The 18621-nt window shown below is 37.6% G+C and overlaps 2 protein-coding genes across 5 annotated transcripts in view; both read left to right on the top strand.

The window, feature by feature from the left end:
* LOC144651886 (collagen triple helix repeat-containing protein 1-like) overlaps positions 1–8822 on the top strand; it is a 34241-nt gene extending 25419 nt beyond the window's left edge. For 2 of the 4 annotated variants that reach the window (XM_078511943.1, XM_078511942.1), the window contains 3 exons: positions 3638–3676; positions 5346–5495; positions 6419–6558. In XM_078511943.1, the coding sequence (XP_078368069.1) occupies positions 3638–3676; positions 5346–5362 (56 nt within the window). In that variant the 3' untranslated portion in view covers positions 5363–5495; positions 6419–6558. Of the gene's footprint in view, positions 1–706; positions 746–3637; positions 3677–5345; positions 5496–6418; positions 6734–7223 lie in introns of those variants that run through there. The other 2 variants (XM_078511941.1, XM_078511940.1) reach the window with 2 other exon arrangements.
* A 3469-nt stretch (positions 8823–12291) lies between these two features.
* LOC144651845 (uncharacterized) lies at positions 12292–16677 on the top strand. The gene is made up of 4 exons (XM_078511881.1): positions 12292–14189; positions 14892–15029; positions 15648–15998; positions 16166–16677. Exons 2-4 carry the CDS (start codon positions 14913–14915, stop codon positions 16517–16519), a joined length of 822 nt encoding a protein of 273 aa, XP_078368007.1. The 5' UTR covers positions 12292–14189; positions 14892–14912; the 3' UTR covers positions 16520–16677.
* The last annotated feature ends 1944 nt before the right edge of the window (positions 16678–18621 follow it).

The following is an 18621-nucleotide window of genomic DNA, read 5'->3' as shown; positions in this document are numbered from 1 at the left end:
TCAATTAAGCATTGAAAACGAATTTTTAAAATATAATTTTTCCTTTTTGGCAATATTTTTATTATTATTTTTATATATATATTTATTTATACTATTTGATTTAACTGTAAATAGACCAATGAAAGCGCATAGCGATAGAACACTTATTTTCCTTCTAATTTTCTCATGATTATAAAAAAACAATGCAGGCGTTAAGCAGATTTTATATGAAAGTCTGCGACAAATGTTACCGCATTTACTACTATTAACTTTTTTCTTCATTAATTATTTTAAATTTACTCACATAAGCCTATAGCAAAGACTTCAGTTTATATGAAGCAAAAACGTTTACATCGGTGGTGATTTTGTAGCAAAAAACCTCCCCTATATATTAAAAAGTACGATTCTCCTGGTTTTCGAAAAGGAGGAATTTCAGTACAGAAAATAATAGCTTCAATGGTTTTGACTTTTCTGAAGCGCAAAGTTTTTAGTTCCAAGAGAAAGTTTATGCAAGTTTTCAATCATGTTTTGACAAGAATATGGCAAAAACAAACGAGTAAGCGCTAAAGGAAGTAATATCCTGAGACACATCACGTTTAACTTCTCAGTTCACTTGTGTTTGCGTGATACACCCTCAACAGTGAAGGTTCAAGAAATGTTAGTTCAGTTGTTCTATTCTGTTTCCTGTATTCTTTGGTAAAATGATGATTTAACCTTTTATTTACAGACTATTAGGTAACTCGTTTTGGCAAATATCTACATCTAGGTAAGCATAATTTACTACTCAACCTATTGGACGTACGTAATCGGTATCTAAATTAAAAATATTACTTGCGGTGCCATGTGAATGTGTGAAGCCTTCCAAGGGGTAAAAGCGACAAGCGACATGGCCCTGAATACTGGTGACACAGAAACATTTTAACAGCGACAAGCGACATCATTACGGCACTAAAGTGCGACAGCGACACAACGCGAAGGCAACACAATAGCAGGAAAAACGACAGCGACATTTACAGCTCTTGGCTAGGCGACATCGATTCTCAAAAACAAGCGACATTATCATTTCTGTTCTGTTCAACACAAATGTTTAAATACGGATTACGAACGACGAACAAAATAATGAACCATTCAACATGCATGCGCCATTTGTACGAACCTCGATTAACGTGAGATGGTGATTTTGTAGGAAAAAACCTCCCCCTATATATTAAAAAGTACGATTCTCCTGGTTTTCGAAAAGTAGGAATTTCAGTACAGAAAATAATAGCTTCAATGGTTTTGACTTTTCTGCAGCGCAAAGTTTTTAGTTCCAAGAGAAAGTCTAAGCAACTGTGCTTCTCTCGCCACGCTATATTGGAAAAAATCCGTTTTTCTGACTCACTTTGCTCAAAGTTTAATCTTGGGATCTAAGAAGACCGCTTTTAGTTATTTTTTTTTATTTTTTTCTGTAGTAGCTGTTCTGTGAACTTAAGAAGCCATCAAAAATATTTTTCTGATAAAAAATGGAAAAGAAAGGGAATATTTGCTCTGCAAATAAAATATTTAATTTTTCACCCTCCTTATTCTATTTGTTTAGATACCCCCCCCCCCCCCCAACCCCCCCCCGCCCTTTCCGCCACGTAGAGCTTTACTTATTATAGGCTAGGATGAAACTATTTTCTTCAATGATCGTTAGTTTCGCAAGACTTTTAAAACAAAGGACAAAAATTTAGATATTTATTTTCTAGTGTTACATTTTTTTTCTATTCTCCTTTTCACAGCCAATATAAAACAAACAACCAAGAACCAACTTAAAACGAACTTAAAAATATGGGGCTAAACTATTCAACATGTATGCGCCATTTATATGAAGCTCAATTAATGCTAGACGAACGAAAACTGGTTGTCACTTAATCCTTATGCAATTCAATAGCATTTAATGACACAGAAAGACGTTCAAAATAGAATTATGTATAATGGGGTATTGTGTAGAGATGAAAAACTATACCAATCACTTTGAAGAATGAACATCTAAATGCAATCCAAACTTTAGTTCGTAGTGTCGGTCATGATGGTACATGAATTAATGTCCCCCATGATCCCACTGTCAAGAACGAACAAGCGTTGCCAGATAAAAATATTTTGACTGAGACATACGTATAACTCTCACATTCAAAATAGTAAGAATGTCGTGCCATTTGATTTTTTCCGATGAACAACTACCAATTCAGTACTTCGAAGGATAAAAATCTAAATTTAATCCAAAGTTCTGGCTTTCAGTCAATATTTTGTCAAGAACCCGGAAGAAATAACGAATAAGCGCTAAAGGAAGAAACATCTTGAGATAGATCACATTTAACTCTCGCCTTCACAATAAAATGACATGTCATTGGTTAATTAAGTGACGAACAACTACCAATTACTTTTGAAGAATTAACATGTACATGTCATCAAAAGTTTTAGTTTTCAATCATGTTTTGACAAGAATGTGGCAAAAACAAACGAGTAAGCGCTAAAGGAAGTAATATCCTGAGACACATCACGTTTAAGGTGGCTCCATAGGGTTTTGAGATATCACGGCGCGCGCACAAGTGATACCCATCAAGAGATCATTTTCGCGTTATTTTTTAAACTAGTTAAATAAAAGCTGCCGAAATATTAAAAACAAGGACTAAAATATGTTGTGTTTTATTCTTTTTTAAAATAACGGCCTTTGTTTTTGAGCTATATCTACTCAAAAAGTCCTGTTTTTTGGTGTTTTTATGGCTTTGATCTTAAATTTCTTCAATTTTCTTCGGTGAAAATTTTTTAAATTCTCCCAACGGATTGAATGTGATGAGAAGTAACTTTTAAAAACAAAAAAAGTAGGGGTTGTCCAGGTCGTTTTTGCGTTTTTGGTTATTTTGTGTTTTTTTGACTTAGCCAAAAAACTGGCTTACAATTTTTTAAAAAAAAACGGCAAAAGGGGCAGTTAAAAAGGTATTACATCTATGCCAAATTTTAAGGAATTTCACCGAAGGAAACTCTAGTAAATACCAGGGGAAAATTTCTATTTTCGCCCGAATAATAATTACGTCATCAGAATAGAAATTGTCCAAGATCGCTATTTGAGCATGCGCGAACTTTCGAACCATACGAGTTGATGTGTAAAGACGAGCGTTCCCCGTTGTTGTCGGTTTTTGTGCGAATATCTGTTAACCCAAAGGTTAGTTAGAGACATACTTTAATCCTTTATGTAGCAGAATCTCTGAAATTCTGCTCGAAGTATCTCACAATCGCGGAGACTATTCTTTATTTTCTCTTTTGCTTTCGATCGTACGAACTTTACAAAAGCGACCAGAAGCACCGCGGACGTTGTAAACACCTTTTTAGGGTGTTGTAAACTCTTTTATCTGCTCAACACAGGAAAGCACGGGTGTTGTTTCATTGGCAGGAAGCAAGTCTCGCGTTTTCTCGCCGAAAATTTCACCCTCGCGTGAAGCCGCCATGTTTGTTTTGATTTGCCGGCATTTCAAGCTCGTACCCATTCTTCGCGCGGTCAAGAAACCCTATGGAGCCACCTTAACTTCTCAGTTCACTTGTGTTTGCGTGATACACCCTCAACAGTGAAGGTTCAAGAAAGGTTAATTCTGTTTCCTGTATTCTTGGGTAAAATGATGATTTAACCTTTTATTTACAGACTATCAAGTAACTCGTTTTGGCAAATATCTACATCTAGGTAAGCATAATTTACTACTCAACCTATTGGACGTACGTAATCGGTATCTTACAATATTATTTGCGGTGCCATGTGAATGTGTGAGGCCGGTTACGGGAAGTAGTTCACAATTCTGGGCCTGTTTTCTAATATTCTGACATCTTTTGTCGCTTCGTTTTTCCACTTTATACTCCGTTTTCTTTAAGTTTGTATCCCAAATTTCCTTCGAGTTTGTACAATCATGATTTCACAGCAGGTTAATTTATTTTTTCTGTATAACTCAGTGGTACAGGTGCGATTGCTTATAATTATCTTTTTTACCGTACCCAAATTCGCAAGTAGCCAATCAGAAGCGCGATCTACTGTCCTGATATCCTACGATATCAAGTCACTGACCTGATATGCCACCATATCACGGTCACTTTGAATTAAAGTAGTGTTTCCGTACTATGAATTGAAAAGCGGTTTTACCAATAAAACAGAAACGAGTATTTTAAATTAGCTGGTGCTTACCGGTCGTAAAATGAGAAAAACTTTCCCGCCAAAACTAAACTTGAGCGCGCTCGCCAATTGCGCGATGTTTGCCGACGAGTACTGAAACATTCACACTGAAACAATGGAGTCGGAGTTTCCAAATTTTTTGCTGCATTTGGATTTTGAAAATTTAGGGAATGAAACTCCAAACAAACGAGTAAAAAAATGTGAGAAGAGGGCTTGATAAAAGTGTTGAAGGCCAAAAAAGTATCAATACAAGCAGGTCAACACATTTTGCACTACGTGTTTGGCAAGCATGGCTTCGACAGAGCGAATAATATCACCGGATTTTTGGCTGAATTTGGGTACGGTAAATACCTAATAGTACCTTTTGGTACGCTTCGGCGGCATATCAAGCTCGTTTGGTCTCGCCATGGGTATTTTGGCTCGACTGCGTCTCGCCAAAATACGAACCATGGCTCGACCAAACTCGCCTGATATGCCGCCGAAGCGTACCAAAAAGGTACGATTAGGTATAAGAATTAACAGTAACCTTGTGATGTATAAATTGATTTAAACATCAAAGATGTACCTTTAAGTTTTTCAGAGTAATTACAAAGATTTGCCTGTCCCGTGTTCACACTGCGTACCCGAGCACTGGTACCTGGGCACCGGCAATTAAAAAATAGCGTCGTGTTCACACAAAAAACAAAACACTATTAAGTGCGCGCCCGAGTCGAGACCTTGTACTCGAGCACGGGATCCATGCCCGAATTATGGCGTGGGCACTTGAAAAAACAGTATGTTCATTTTAGCGCCCAGCGAGAATCGTACTCGGGCACCATGCCCAGGCACCAAGTGTGAACATAGCCTTATTTCAAACTGTTCCCTAAAAACGTCAAATGGCAATTAGATATTTTAAGCTGCTCCGTGGGAAAATGTTCCAGACCTTTAAAGATGTTTTCAATTTTAGGGTACACATGCCATGATTCTCTTTGTCAACAAACTTACTCTGCCAAATATTTCGTAGTCTTCTTTTCAGCTGTCATTTGCGTTCTTTACGCCTGAACGGCTTTGAAAGAGACTTCGCTTCCGCAGGCGTTTTGTAATAACTGCCTCCAAAAAACTCTCAACCCACTAACCCATGGTTTACACAGCTTTTGCAAAGCTACCGTCGCCCACACAGGCTAATTTTACAACATACTCTTATCCGCAGGCTTCTGGAAATCGTAAATCACTTCGTCAACTGGTAAAATCATACAGCTCAGACACCACCATGTCAAATTTATTGCCTATCTTGCTGCTGGTCACACTCTGTGTTGCTCCTGGAAACGGCATCGGCAATCAAACCGGCGACCAAGCTATGGTAAAGTCATATAGTAAATATAATTGTTTTAGCCATATACTTTCTTTGACATCCACTGGCCCTTTTTTGGTTTAAAATGGCATTTAAAATAGGTTTAATCGCTTTCAGTAAGGACTAAGGCAAAATTTTGAGGAAAATTTAAATCAAACATAGTATTTTTATAGACTCGCACTAACTTCCACTTGCGTATTATTTGTGTCCAAAAAGTGTATTAAAATAACCTATAAGGTTAAAGGTCGGGACACACTAGGCGACACGTCGCGGCGACATGTTGCTGCGACACGTCGCCTCGTGTAACACGGTGCATTCTTGCGCGTGCGACAAACCAGTTGCTGAGGCAAAATTTTGTCGCTGCGATGTGTCGCACGAATTCAAACTGGTTTGAATTCGTGCGACACATCGCAGCGACAAAATGGGAGATAGCAGCGTTGTCGCAGCGTGTGTACACGCCTGCGACAAATCGCTGCGACAAGTTGCCGCGACAAATTATAAATTAACCAATGAGAGAGCGTCATGTATTTTCGCCGTATTGAATTGGAAGAATAGTTCACATTCCCACCCTTCCAAATTCGCTGTTTGTGCACTGAACAAACACCTTGTCGCAGCGACTTGTTTTTAAGCAGTGCACAAGGAGCGACTCGTCGCTGCGACTTGTCGCATAGTGTGTCCCGACCTTAAGTGAGACTAAAACAACTAAGATACTATAATATATGCACGCCAAACTACCCTCACTATACGTTGTCAGAGATACTTCCGAAATGGTATGTCGTGTTGGTTCATATTTCATTTTCGTTTGTTTTGGGGTATGGTGAGGTATGTATAATTAATTTAAAACAAAGGAAAATAAGATTTGAACCAAAGATAAAATTGAAACACAACATGTTTACCATCCGACAATAAACAAATTGTTGTTTTATTCAAAGCCATCTTCCTTCTGTTGTGCATGTCAACCCGGCACACATGGCAAGCCTGGTTCCCAAGGGATACCCGGACGTGATGGGCGGGATGGTCGTGACGGAAATCACGGAGCCCCGGGAATGACTGGACCAATGGGACCTCTAGGATTGCAAGGACCAAAGGGAGAACCTGGTATCCAGGGTCCTAGCGGACAAAAAGGGGAGCGAGGAGAGAATGGAACAAGTGCAATCCCCGGCACTTCTGGTATGATTTCTTATAAGAACTGGAAAGAGTGCGCATGGAATAACGTGGATGATGAGAAAGACAACGGCCTGATCAAGGTTATTTTTAAGCGTTTATCAACTAAAGCAGAGAAATTAACATTTCTCAACAACTTTAACATTAAAATAAACACAGGAAATTGTATCGACCAAATCTGGGCAGAACTTAAAAAAATGTAAAGTCTGCGTTCGGGCCTAGTAGCTTATCATTCCAAAGCTAACATGCAGAGCCATCAAAAAGTTACCGAACGTAAACAAATGTTAAAAGGTGAATGATTCGATAAATTCCTCATGCTTAACTGGATTTAGATTTACTGCGCCTTTCATTAACACGCAAGTTCTGCTTAGTCAACAGTTGCGTTTTCTGCTTCCTTCAATCATTAAACAGGACCTCTTAGAATAATAGAAGTTCACTTCATTGGCTTAAAAATTCACGTTTGTCAGTTTTAATTCGTAGATTGTTTTTGTTTGTTTCTGTAAAACACGCAATCGGTAGTTGGGTTTTGAACTTTAGAGTTCAAGGCGTTTTAATTTCTTTATTTTTGTACAGGACTGTGTGTTTAACAAGAACTTCTCCGACACATCCCTTCATGTTTACTGGACTGGAACCCTTAGAGTCACGAGCTGCACAAACTGTTGCAAACGCTGGTATTTCACTTTCAACGATGCTGAATGTGCAGCTCCCCTGCCAATTGACGGTATTGTGTATTTGGGGGGAGCGGCTCAAAATCCTCACCGTGTCCGCCATATCGAGGGGCACTGTAACAACATCCACAAAGGAAAGGTGCGCGTGGGATTCTGGGTTGGTAATTGTCGCAGTTATGGAAACGCTAACGCCAATACAGGCTTTAATGCAGTGTCCCGGATCTTTGTTGAGGAAGTTACCAAACCTCAGGATTAGATTTCCATACAAAACGTCCGTTCCTGCATAAACGCTTACACTACTGGGACTGTGATTAGCTGCCTAATGATAATGACGTGTAGTTTCTCTGATAACTAAATGTGCTTTGCAAGCTAGTGTTTTCACGTTTGCTGATGTTAAATAAAAAGCAGGAAGATTGACAACGAAATATAAGTTTTGTTTTGCTTTAATGTTTCTGTTTAGTTGTCGTTGTCGTTGTTCTTGTTGTTTGTTTGTCATTCATTATAGCGAAACTCATCTCATCCTCCAGAAAAAGATGAAATTTCGGTTTCCATTTTTGGCAAAAAATAAACCAGAAAAAGGTAAATAGACAACAGGGTTTAGTTAGTTCCATTCTACTTTGTAATTTTGCCGTGCAAGTTGCTAAATCTTGCAGTACGTTGACGTTTTTCACCCCTTAAGGACTATGGATTTTATATTTCCCTGATTACAGCATATTTGTTTAATTATTGTGATTTAAGGGGGTTGTTCATTTTCTTTCTGCTGTCTGTCTTAAGGCAAAAAATGACTACAAAAAATGAAACAGATAACATGCAGGCTAAGTTACCGATGAAGCTCATTTTAAGGTAAGAGGGGAGGCTAAACTTTTGTTCTTGAAAAATGCTTATCAGCATAAAGAATCCTCTTGCTCCAGTGAACTTAACTAAAGCGTGGACCTAGTAATTTCATCAAAAGGATTCAACAAATTAACCCTAGACCAGTTCGCAGGTTTTCGCGCCGTTTTGAAATAGTACCATCCATCAAAAAAAGGAACATGAGCATAAAGCATTACTCAAAAACAACCAAATTACTTATTTTCCAGATGTTATGCAATTTTTTTTATTGGAAGAAATCCAAATACGTAATTCCTGGCATGACTTACGAATTCTAAAGCGCGAAACATTTTGATTTTACAGCTCATCCGACTACAAACGCCTTTTTTCTTCTGGAAATAAATCCCTACTTGTCCTAGTCCTTTAGGCTGCGTTGTAGACCGAGTGAATAGCACGAGCATGGTCCTGGAAACATGTTGTGACGTAATGTATAGGTAATCATGATGTCACGAGTTAGTGGGAAGGGAACGCCTGGGTACTAGGCTAAAAGCTACATTAGTTTACGTTCAATAGTGATAGGCAGCGCTAAATTGACCAAAAGGTGTGATTTTTACTGTGTAGTATAAAAAAAATCCGGAATTGCTACGTCAACGGACAATAGGATGCGGGGGAAAGGAGGATGCGAAGGTAAGGTGAACATTTTATTGTCTAAAACGAAAAATATGCACAAGAACTGAAGTCAGGTTTGCCACGCGTACACTGATGACTCTCATTTTGCACTGAATATTTTCGTGTTTGATTAAGAGATCGAAATATAAGACTAAAAAAGGGCCAAGTAAAAAACGAACAGAACGAACTACGACATATAAACTAAAAAAATGTCAACAAGTGAATTATTTGCCTGATCACAGCCCTAACCCTACACATACTTCACATACTAGCGCAATACTAAAGCAATTCAACTGAGATGCTTGCAGTGGGAAAATGTATAGCCCATGCTCCGTGTTGTTTAATTTTGTGGAATTTTGAATCCATTTGAAAGAAAGAAAAACAGTTAAAGCTTTTTTAGCTTCTCGCAATCCAAGAGTGTACCGTCTCTATATAATATAACTTTCTGACGTAGTCCATAAATGTATATTTTGTCGATTTTCATGATAAAAGGTAATCTACCAAGTTAGAGTGTTTTTCTCATCACAATGTACTCTTTTCCTTTCCCTTCACAGCCGAGTTCGATTCTTAAGAGATACATTGTGTCGATAACAGCCTTGTACATTTGTAGCCATCTTTTGTTAAAAACTAGAAATCCTAAAAGAATGTGATTTTGTTGGTTATGTTCGTTGATAATGTTTCGTTGGTAATGACTGATATTTGTATAGATATCGGCCGGGAGATTTTGTTACACTGCAATTTTCGCCACGAGGGTGATAAGTCAGTACATAAATGGCAAACACGCGTCTCTCTGAGATCGCCAGTAAATTCGATAATTGAATTCAGGCTCAACATCATTCCGCCTTATAGAGAGACGGAGGTTAACCAGAATTAAGCAGCTCCACCAATTATATGGATACTAGGCGACGAAACTGGAAGAACGAGTTATTTTGTGATGTTTCGATGAAACTGGATATTTGCATAACTTGGTCGCTTCTCGATTTCAATTATGTATTCTAATATTGCAGGGTTGCAAAAGAAGAAAATATTCAATCAATCGGAGATGGAGTCACAGGCAATACGAAGCCTGAAGTGACCGATTTGCCAGATCTAGAGTACTGAATTCATTCGATTTGTTTGAGGAAAAGAAACGTTTTCACAAAAAGGTTAAGAAAAATAAAATAAACATTGTAACAGTTTACTGCGTTAAATTATGGAAAAACCTGTACAATTGTATCCGATGACAGGTTTATATATTAGAAAAACCTTTAGAAACCAAACAAACCCGTGGGACTAAACAATCATCAACAAAGCCAAAGATTCGACTGTCTTGAAACGTCAATTCTTTTATAAAATGCAATCATCAGTATATCAACTTTACGGCACTTCATGACGAATCCTTTTTCAAGGCAGAGGTACCCTTTTGACATTAAGCAAAGTTAAGAACCAGCTGAATGAGATTTTTATATTTGGGTTTTGACAAACAAGTCAAATTCGTCTGTGTTGACAAGCGAAGCAAAACAGGAGCTCTTAAATCAAACCTTCAGAAAAAGAAAACTAATTATAGTTACTTTGAAGTACACAACTATATAAACTTTGTTAAAGAATAATTACATTTTTTGCGGTTAATGAAAGTTTTAAGCCGCGTGATCTCGGATTAGGGTGATAAAGAGAGGAGCTAAAACGAGACTCCTCCAGTTATTTTTTATTTGAAGATTATTCAGTAATTCGTCCCATATCACAATAGTTTTTTTATGCTAAATTGTGATGGTTCGGCTATGCTAAAACCATGTTTTTATTTAATAAGTTTCAAGTTTCATTGTTCTCCTTTTTTCTTATTATCAAAACCAGGTCAGTAGCTCGTAAATAACATTGGCGTACGTTAACTGTGCATGAATATAGCTATAGTTACCAAAGATTTTATTTTGCGACGTTTTTCTGAATATTTGCATACTGATGCGACTTCCCTGTTGTGGAACTCGACTTAATCCCAAATTAAGTTTAGGGAACGTTTATTTTTAGTACTATCAGGATCAGGCAAAAACATAGGAAACAGATCGATATTCAATTCTCAGTGATATTACCCGAATTCCGGCAACAGTCATTCTCAGCCTTCAGAGTAAGCCTTCAGAGTAAGATCGTTTTTGAGTGACGACAACTCGAGTCCACACTGTGAATAACCGAGAATTGGCGACCGGCTTCTGCGGGACAGGCGTTACCAAAAAAAATTCAATATGGCACCTCTACAAAAATTGCTTTTCCAATGAAGAAATCTCTCAAACAAACCAAAACGCTAGGACACGGGCTAACTTCATTCAACAAAAAACGATTAATATTTTTGTCTCAAACTAACATTTTAGAGTAAGAAATTAAAAAGAAAAACGAAATACGACCTTTGCGCGCACTAATATCACTAAAAACTATAAACCAAATCTTGTTCTGCCGTTAAGCATTCTAATTACTATACATCTAGATAAATTGTCGAGAATTGTCCGCAAAAATTGAGGTCGAAAAAAATGGCAAATGAGACGACTTTTTTTAAGAAAGAACGTCTTCTAAATCTTAAGATGTCGGCTGAGAGTTATCATGTTAATATGACTTAGAAGCGAACACTGTAATCAATAATTATTACTATAGACATCCCCTGCAGAGGTTGTGGCTCCTAGTTTGTAACATGAAACACAAATATGAGGTCGAAAAGTCAGTGATTGGAGTTTATTCGATTTCGTAGGAATGAGAACAGTACCCCCTGAGAGAGGTTTGGTGAGCATAGGGGCATCGACCATTTTAACGATACGAAAATTAGAGTTCACAGAAAGTCCACTCAAATGAATATTTGTATAAATCATGAGATGTAATTTCTATAATGTGTTTTTACGAAAGTGACTCCTACTAAGATACTCAGCCTTTTTTTATTAATTTTTCTCAAATGCTTAAAACATACAAAACCATAAACGACCCGCACGTCCAATGCAGTCGTCTATAGCGAACCAAAGTTACATTACGACAAGCGAACAGATTTTCAATTCTCGGTGTTATTAGCCGGCTGCAGTTAATCTCAGAATCTCTCAGACGAAAATCGCTTTACAGTGACGAACGAATACCGTCTAGTCTATGTAGCGTGAATAGCCGAGAAATGTGGCGACATCTATCTGCGGGATGGGCATTACAAGAATTTTTTTTCGCTTGGTGCCTCTACACACATGCCTTTTACAATAGAGAATATCTTATAAACAAACTGAAAAGGCGAAAACACAGCTCACTATGACTCAACAGAACCAATTTTTTGTCACCGCCTTACCGTTTCGAGCAAGAAAGTGAAGAAAAACGAAATCAACGACCTTTACGCGAAAGAACATCGCCAAACATAAATCCAGTTCTGCCAACAACTTCTACTAGTTTTACAATAATTTAAGAGAATTTACTGCGAAAAAAGTCGAAAAGAATGGCAAATGAGAATATTTTTTTTTGTGACCAACGATGTGACAAATCTTAAGTGCCAGCTAAGTTCTCCCGATATGAGTGAAACAAAAAAATTTCGCATGCTAAAGAAGGAAAAACACGCCGAAAACACTAAAAAATAAGTTAAGAAGAAAAGCTAAAACGAATCTAGTACTGAAGTAAACTACCGGCCGTTGGTAGTATACCGCGTTCACAAGACAGAGAGGAACAACTAAAATAAATTATTGAAAAATACAATCGAAGCAAACACTACAATAGATAATTATTACATGAAACACTTTTCATGCATGGTCGAAGAGTCATGCAGTGGTCAGTGGTTCGCCTCCAGGAGAACACCTCCTGAGAGAGATTTCGTGCGTGTAGGAAAAATAAAATATTCCAGTAGATAAATGAAGGATTTCAGTAATCAAATAAGGGAATAGCGATTAATTAGTGATGTTCGACTGAAATGAATATTTTCACCGAGATGTATACCCGCGTTGTTCTAAAACCGACGTCAACTCCAACATTTTCCAGCCTCTACGTCGAGCGCAATTGTATCTCAGTACCAAAAGGGTCTCTTTTTTTAATTTACGTTTTTCCGTATTTCTACAAAGGAGGGTCTTAAAAGAGATGTGCGCACAATTCATGTCACCCTAGTTTGATTTATTTCCAAATTTTTTCACTTTTTTCAATTTAGAGGACGAGAACAATATCCGCTACACTGTGGAAACAGAAAAAATATCAATCAATCGAAATGTGAAATTATAGATTCATGCTAATAACAAAATGATGCAGTGGTTCACAATAGCATTTACTATGATGATCGACTGAAATGAATATTTTCGCCGAGAGAAGCATTTGTATGCCGCGTTGTTCTAAAACCGACGTCAACTCTTTAATACGACATTTTTTAGTCTCACGTCAAGCGCAATTGTATCTCAGTACCGAAAGGGTCTATTTTGCAATCCATTTTTTTTATTTCCGTATTTCTACAAATAAAGGTCTTAACAGAGACGTACCACTAGTTTATGTCACCTTGGTTTGATTTATTTCAAAAATGTTTCACTTCAGTTCTTTCAATTTACCAGACAAGACCAACATCCACTACACTGAGGCAACATAATAAAAAAGATTAATCAATCGAAAGTCTGAAATTATATATCAAGCTCAAAAAAATGATGCAGTGATTCTACAAAATGATTTCAACCTTTTCGCGAAAAGAAACGTTTTTACAACTAGTTGCGCAAAGTAAATATCGTCGTTTGAGTAAAAACAGAAATATACATGACGTTAAATAATAAAAAAATCAAGAAACCAAATAAACTCGTGAGATATGAACAATTAACAGCGAGCAAAGCGCCATGAATCTTTTAATGTAAAATATCTCATTGGAAGGAAACACACTGTTAACGGTTTCAAAATCAATAATGTCTGCATAAAAATATTCTCTCAATTTAGCGGCTCTGGTCTTGTGACAATTAATGTGATTTATTTTTATTTTATTTTTCCTTTCAAGATGAAGCACTGCGAACTAAAAGTTTCTTACTCAGATCGCTCGTTTAAGTGTACACAGACAAAAAATTCAATCTGGGACTTGCTAGTGAACTGATAAGTATCAATCAACCAATTTTTTTGCGTATTTAAAAAACTCTTCGTGGTTTCTTTGTGAAAACCATAGCGTAATTTTGACCCCGAAAATAACTTTTTATTTGTTCGACTCAACGTAACAGGAACTCAAAATCTCCAATCTTATTGTATAAAGACAAAGCAACTGTCATAAACCTTATCAGTAATGTAATATTCTATTGTAACAGTTCGACTAAAAGTCAACAACAAACTGGTCCGAACACGAACCAAAGTCAACAGAAAGGTTGAAAACTCAGTTGTACACGTAGCTTACTTATCATTCCTTTACAGTGAGTTGTTCAACAGGTACTTGGAACAGAAAAGCGAACCTTCGAGCTTTGAGGTATGACCATTTTCTCTGTATTTTCTGCTCGTACTTACTAAACGGTTATCCCAATATCTATCGCCAGTGAAAAATTGAATTCAGACGCCTGTTCAGGCTACAAAATTCAACCTTTTCACATCGAAAGTTTCGCGTATCAATTTTATAGCAACATTTTCACTTCCTAGAAAAAAAGATCGATTTCATTCCAGATAAAAGCAAAAATCATAAGACTGTAAAAAATGCTCTATGTTTTGAACAGTTTTATTAATTTCTTTAATAATAAGTAACATTGGGTTCTTCTACGAGTGTGAAGATCTGCCCAAAAATTAAGAAAATTAGAATCATGCAGAAAAACTTTCGCTCGTTCTTTGAAAGAAAAAACAAATTTGTACCCAATATTAGTTCACATCAAACAAGCCAGTACTGAAAAAGCAATAATCCTGCTAGAGGGAAAGTTTGAATTGATATACTTTTGTATATTCCCATTTTTATCGGCTTAGTTTAAAAATCAGCTTCCCGCGAGATTTCAAAAGTCCTCCTTTTAGGCTTTGTCTCAATGTACAAGTTTCATCGAAATCCTACATTTGAACATTTAATCAAAACACGGAATTTTAATGCTTTTATAAGCCAAATTGGCATTATGGACTTACTCCATGATATCGATACGTCAAAAAATTGCGACATTTGTAGTGATATTGTCTCTGCTAACTTTTCCTGCAGCAGATCGTGACTTCAGAAGAAATGGCTTTCACTTCGCATAAAGTCTCTGTGATCTCCTTATTGTCTCTGTTTGCGATGTCATTGTTGGTTTACTGCGCCACAGCAAATAACAAAACCAATCAACCATCCTACAAAATGGTAAGTGACAATTATTGCAAACGATAATTTCTGACAAGAGTAAAAACAATAACCTTCTGTGCAAGGGGCGGTGACGAATCACCACCTCCTTTCCCTCCCTCCCCCCCCCCCCTCCCCCTTCCCCATAAGTATTATTTTTATTAAAGAAATGTTGTAGAAGGAGTTAATACGAAACGAACGAATTGAGCTATTAGAACATGCGAAATCATCGAGATATATACTTTCTGTAGAAACATTGGGAACAAAAACAAGTTGTTTTTAACAGCATTTACGCCACGAAAAGGGATGGAAAAAAGAACGTTGTTGTGTCTAAAAAGAATTGAATCAAACAACAAAATTCCGGTCTTCCATGATAACTATTTACGTGAGTGAATTCATTTCGCCCAAAGAAAACGTTCGGTATTTCTTTGTAACAAAGGTGTATAAAGGAATTTCTTTGTTGAACTTCTCATTAAAATTGTCAGCTGATAAAAAAAAAAATACAAAACACTCTAAGGAAATATATATCAGGCGCCAAAGTATAAAGCAGGTATAAAAATGACACAGCATTTGCAAATACGTTCATGAAAAAATCAGTTGTCTAGGCCAATGGATCTCACAATTCTTTCTTATTCCAAGCAGCAAACCAGCTGTTATGGTGGTATCCCTGGTATGCACGGCAAACCTGGGTCTCCTGGGGCACCAGGCCGTGATGGCCGCGATGGCCGTGAAGGAGCCAAAGGTGACAGAGGTAACCGAGGGAGGACTGGACCCCAGGGACCTCCGGGTCCTAAAGGAAGTCCTGGTGTTAACGCGACGGATGGTGCAAAAGGAGAACCTGGAGTTCAGGGTCCTCCCGGCCAAAAGGGGCAGCGTGGAGAGAGTGGAACGAGTGGAATCCCTGGGACTCCTGGTGCGATGTCTTATAAGAACTGGAAAGAGTGTGCATGGAAAAACTTGAATGACGGCAGAGACAACGGTCTGATCAAGGTAAGATTTTATGGAACATAAATTTTTATGCTATACCATATAAGTCATATAACAGCATTATCATGTCTGGAAGCAACTTCAAAACTGCATGGAAATAACACGATAATTATAAACATGAACAAAAACAAAAACTACTACTAAATCAATCAATCAATATTTTTGCACAGGACTGTGTGTTCACCAAGAACTTCTCTGACACATCCCTCCATGTTTACTGGACTGGTGTCCTTAGAGTCCAAGGCTGTACCGGGTGCTGCAAACGCTGGTATTTTACTTTCAATGGTGCTGAATGTGCAGCTCCCCTGCCAATTGACGGTGTTGTGTACTTGGGGGGTGCAAAATCTCAAGATCCTCACCGTGTCCGCCATATTGAGGGTCACTGTAACAACATCAAGAAAGGCAAGGTGCGCGTGGGATTCCGGATCGGTAATTGTCCCCGTTACGGAAACGCTGACGGCTACACAGGCTGGAACTCAGTGTCCCGGATCTATGTTGAAGAAGTTCCCAAACCTCAGGCTTAGATCTCGAGACAAATCATCCATTCCTGCATAAACGCTTATAATGGGACTGTGATCAATTCGCTAAATTATTTAACAAGCGATTCGTTTGATTATTGGGTGTGCTTTGTAAAGATTTCTCGTTTGCTGTTATAAATAAAAGGCAGGAAGATTAATGGAAATGTGTCTGCTTTTTGATGCCATTCAGTTGCGGAACTCTCCTTATGACATATTTGCAGGATTAAACGCAGCTACGCGAAAATTACTAAATATACCAAATGTTGTTACTGGCTTGTGAAAATAACGGGATAAAGTTTGAAAGTTTTAAAATTTTTGAAAGCGCATTGAAACTGTAAGTGATTTCCACAGTGCATGTCACAGAAGACTTCAAAAATTACAACAGGTACAAAATTTGGGAAATTCGTAAAGGCACAAGCTGCAAGTATAGTTTAATAGAAGAAGCTAAAGAAGAAAAAAAGTAAAAAAAAAAAATAACGATAATACAAGATTCCACAAATCACGTAAAACTATGAGGACCAAGCGAGAAATGCCAGTACCAAAGACAAAATTATTAGTTTCTAAAGAAACTGTTACCTCTGAGACATCCGAGCTCAAGCTAAAACTCCGTGTATCAAAAAGGCAGCCTCAGTTTTACTCTGTTGCCACTGTTTTTTTGGATTTTTTTTTTCTGCCTTCTGTTGCACAACAAAATAAAAAAAATGATATTTCACTCATGATTTTCTTGAACACACATATCTGTAAACACCCGGCCAACTGTACTTCTTCAATTTCGCCCCAGTTACCACGAAATTCTTTTCCAATTTTGGTTAACATTTTATTCTTTTAATTTTCCTGAAAGTCATGGTGCGGTGCTTCCAATTTTCCTTTCTTGAAGAACTAATTTTGCCTTCCCTTCTGACATCTGAATTGATAACAGTTTTGTTGTTGTTGTTGTTGGCCCTAAAATCGTTCTAAAAAGGATTAGTAATGCCGGGTAGTCAAATGGACACTGAAAAATTAACTAAATAGCGAGCTTTTCTAATCCGTCGGCCTAAGATAATTGGAACAAACTCAATACGCACAAACATTAATAACAAACGTAGACGCGAACAGTTTGCCATAACACAGATAACAGTTTCTGGGTAAAAAGCTTTGTTGCAGATGCGTATCAGCGCTAACCTAATTGAACTGCAAACGTTAACGCCTTAACGCCCCATATCACGAAAGTTTCGTTTTGCTAAGCTTTTTAGAGCTTTGCGCCAAATTTATTCTCAGGGAATCAGAACAAAAGCATTCAAATGGAAAGATTTTTCAATGTTCTAAAAGAACACATGCAGACAACACAAGCAATAAGCGGATTTTACGGCAAATTTTTCTACAATTGCGAAACCTTTTTTTCTTCATTTATGTTTTAAATTCACCCTATAGCAAACACTTCAGTTTTCAAAAAGTACGATTTTCGGATTTTCAGGACAGAAAATATTTACTTCACTGAATTTTACTTTTCTGGAACTCCGAGTTTAAGAGAACGTCTGTGCTAATGCGCTACCCTCCAACTCTAGGTATTCGAGGCAGCTGACAGCTCTGTGTATTAACTACACTCATTTTAATTAGAACGTACTTAAAATATGTGCCACGCCATATCACGACAATTCCTTATTTCTCACTCACTGCACGTTAACTACTGGGAAATAAGGAAGCCCGAATTCAGCTGTCTTTCTTTTTTTTCTGTAATATTCGGTCTGTGAAGTCGAATAAAAGAGATTTACTCAATAATTTTTAAGAGTTTAGATATGTTTACGTTAGGAAACATGCAGTCGCATTTTCAGCCACCCCTACCCCCACCCCCACTGCCTAGTCAGTTCACATACCTTCTGTATCTCTTCGTCGAAAGCGCGCGAGCAACTGTGATCATGGAAAACTTCAAATTCAGTTAGTAAGGAAATATACGTTGAAAATTTCCCATCTCTGATTCCAAGGAGACTACCGACTTTTAATTCCCATAAACACTATATCGCTCCTGATGGCATCACATCTAAGCGGCAGTGAACTAAAAGGTCATTAGTCAATCTTAAATGTCGAACTCGTGGTCGAACCGCTCACGGTTCTTCAATGAACGCGCGCGA

This window comes from Oculina patagonica, chromosome 4 (genome assembly GCF_052425735.1).
Source record: "Oculina patagonica isolate OP01 chromosome 4, crgOcupat, whole genome shotgun sequence".
NCBI lineage: Eukaryota > Metazoa > Cnidaria > Anthozoa > Scleractinia > Oculinidae > Oculina > Oculina patagonica.
This window is presented reverse-complemented; position numbering and strand designations above follow the sequence as displayed.

Excerpts from the sequence above, each read along its gene's own strand:
- LOC144651845 (XM_078511881.1), top strand. The coding sequence starts at position 14,913 with ATGGCTTTCACTTCGCATAAAGTCTCTGTGATCTCCTTATTGTCTCTG. Across the intron at positions 15,030-15,647 it reads ATCAACCATCCTACAAAATG|CAGCAAACCAGCTGTTATGG; the intron begins GTAAGTGACAAT and ends TCTTATTCCAAG. Across the intron at positions 15,999-16,165 it reads GAGACAACGGTCTGATCAAG|GACTGTGTGTTCACCAAGAA; the intron begins GTAAGATTTTAT and ends ATTTTTGCACAG.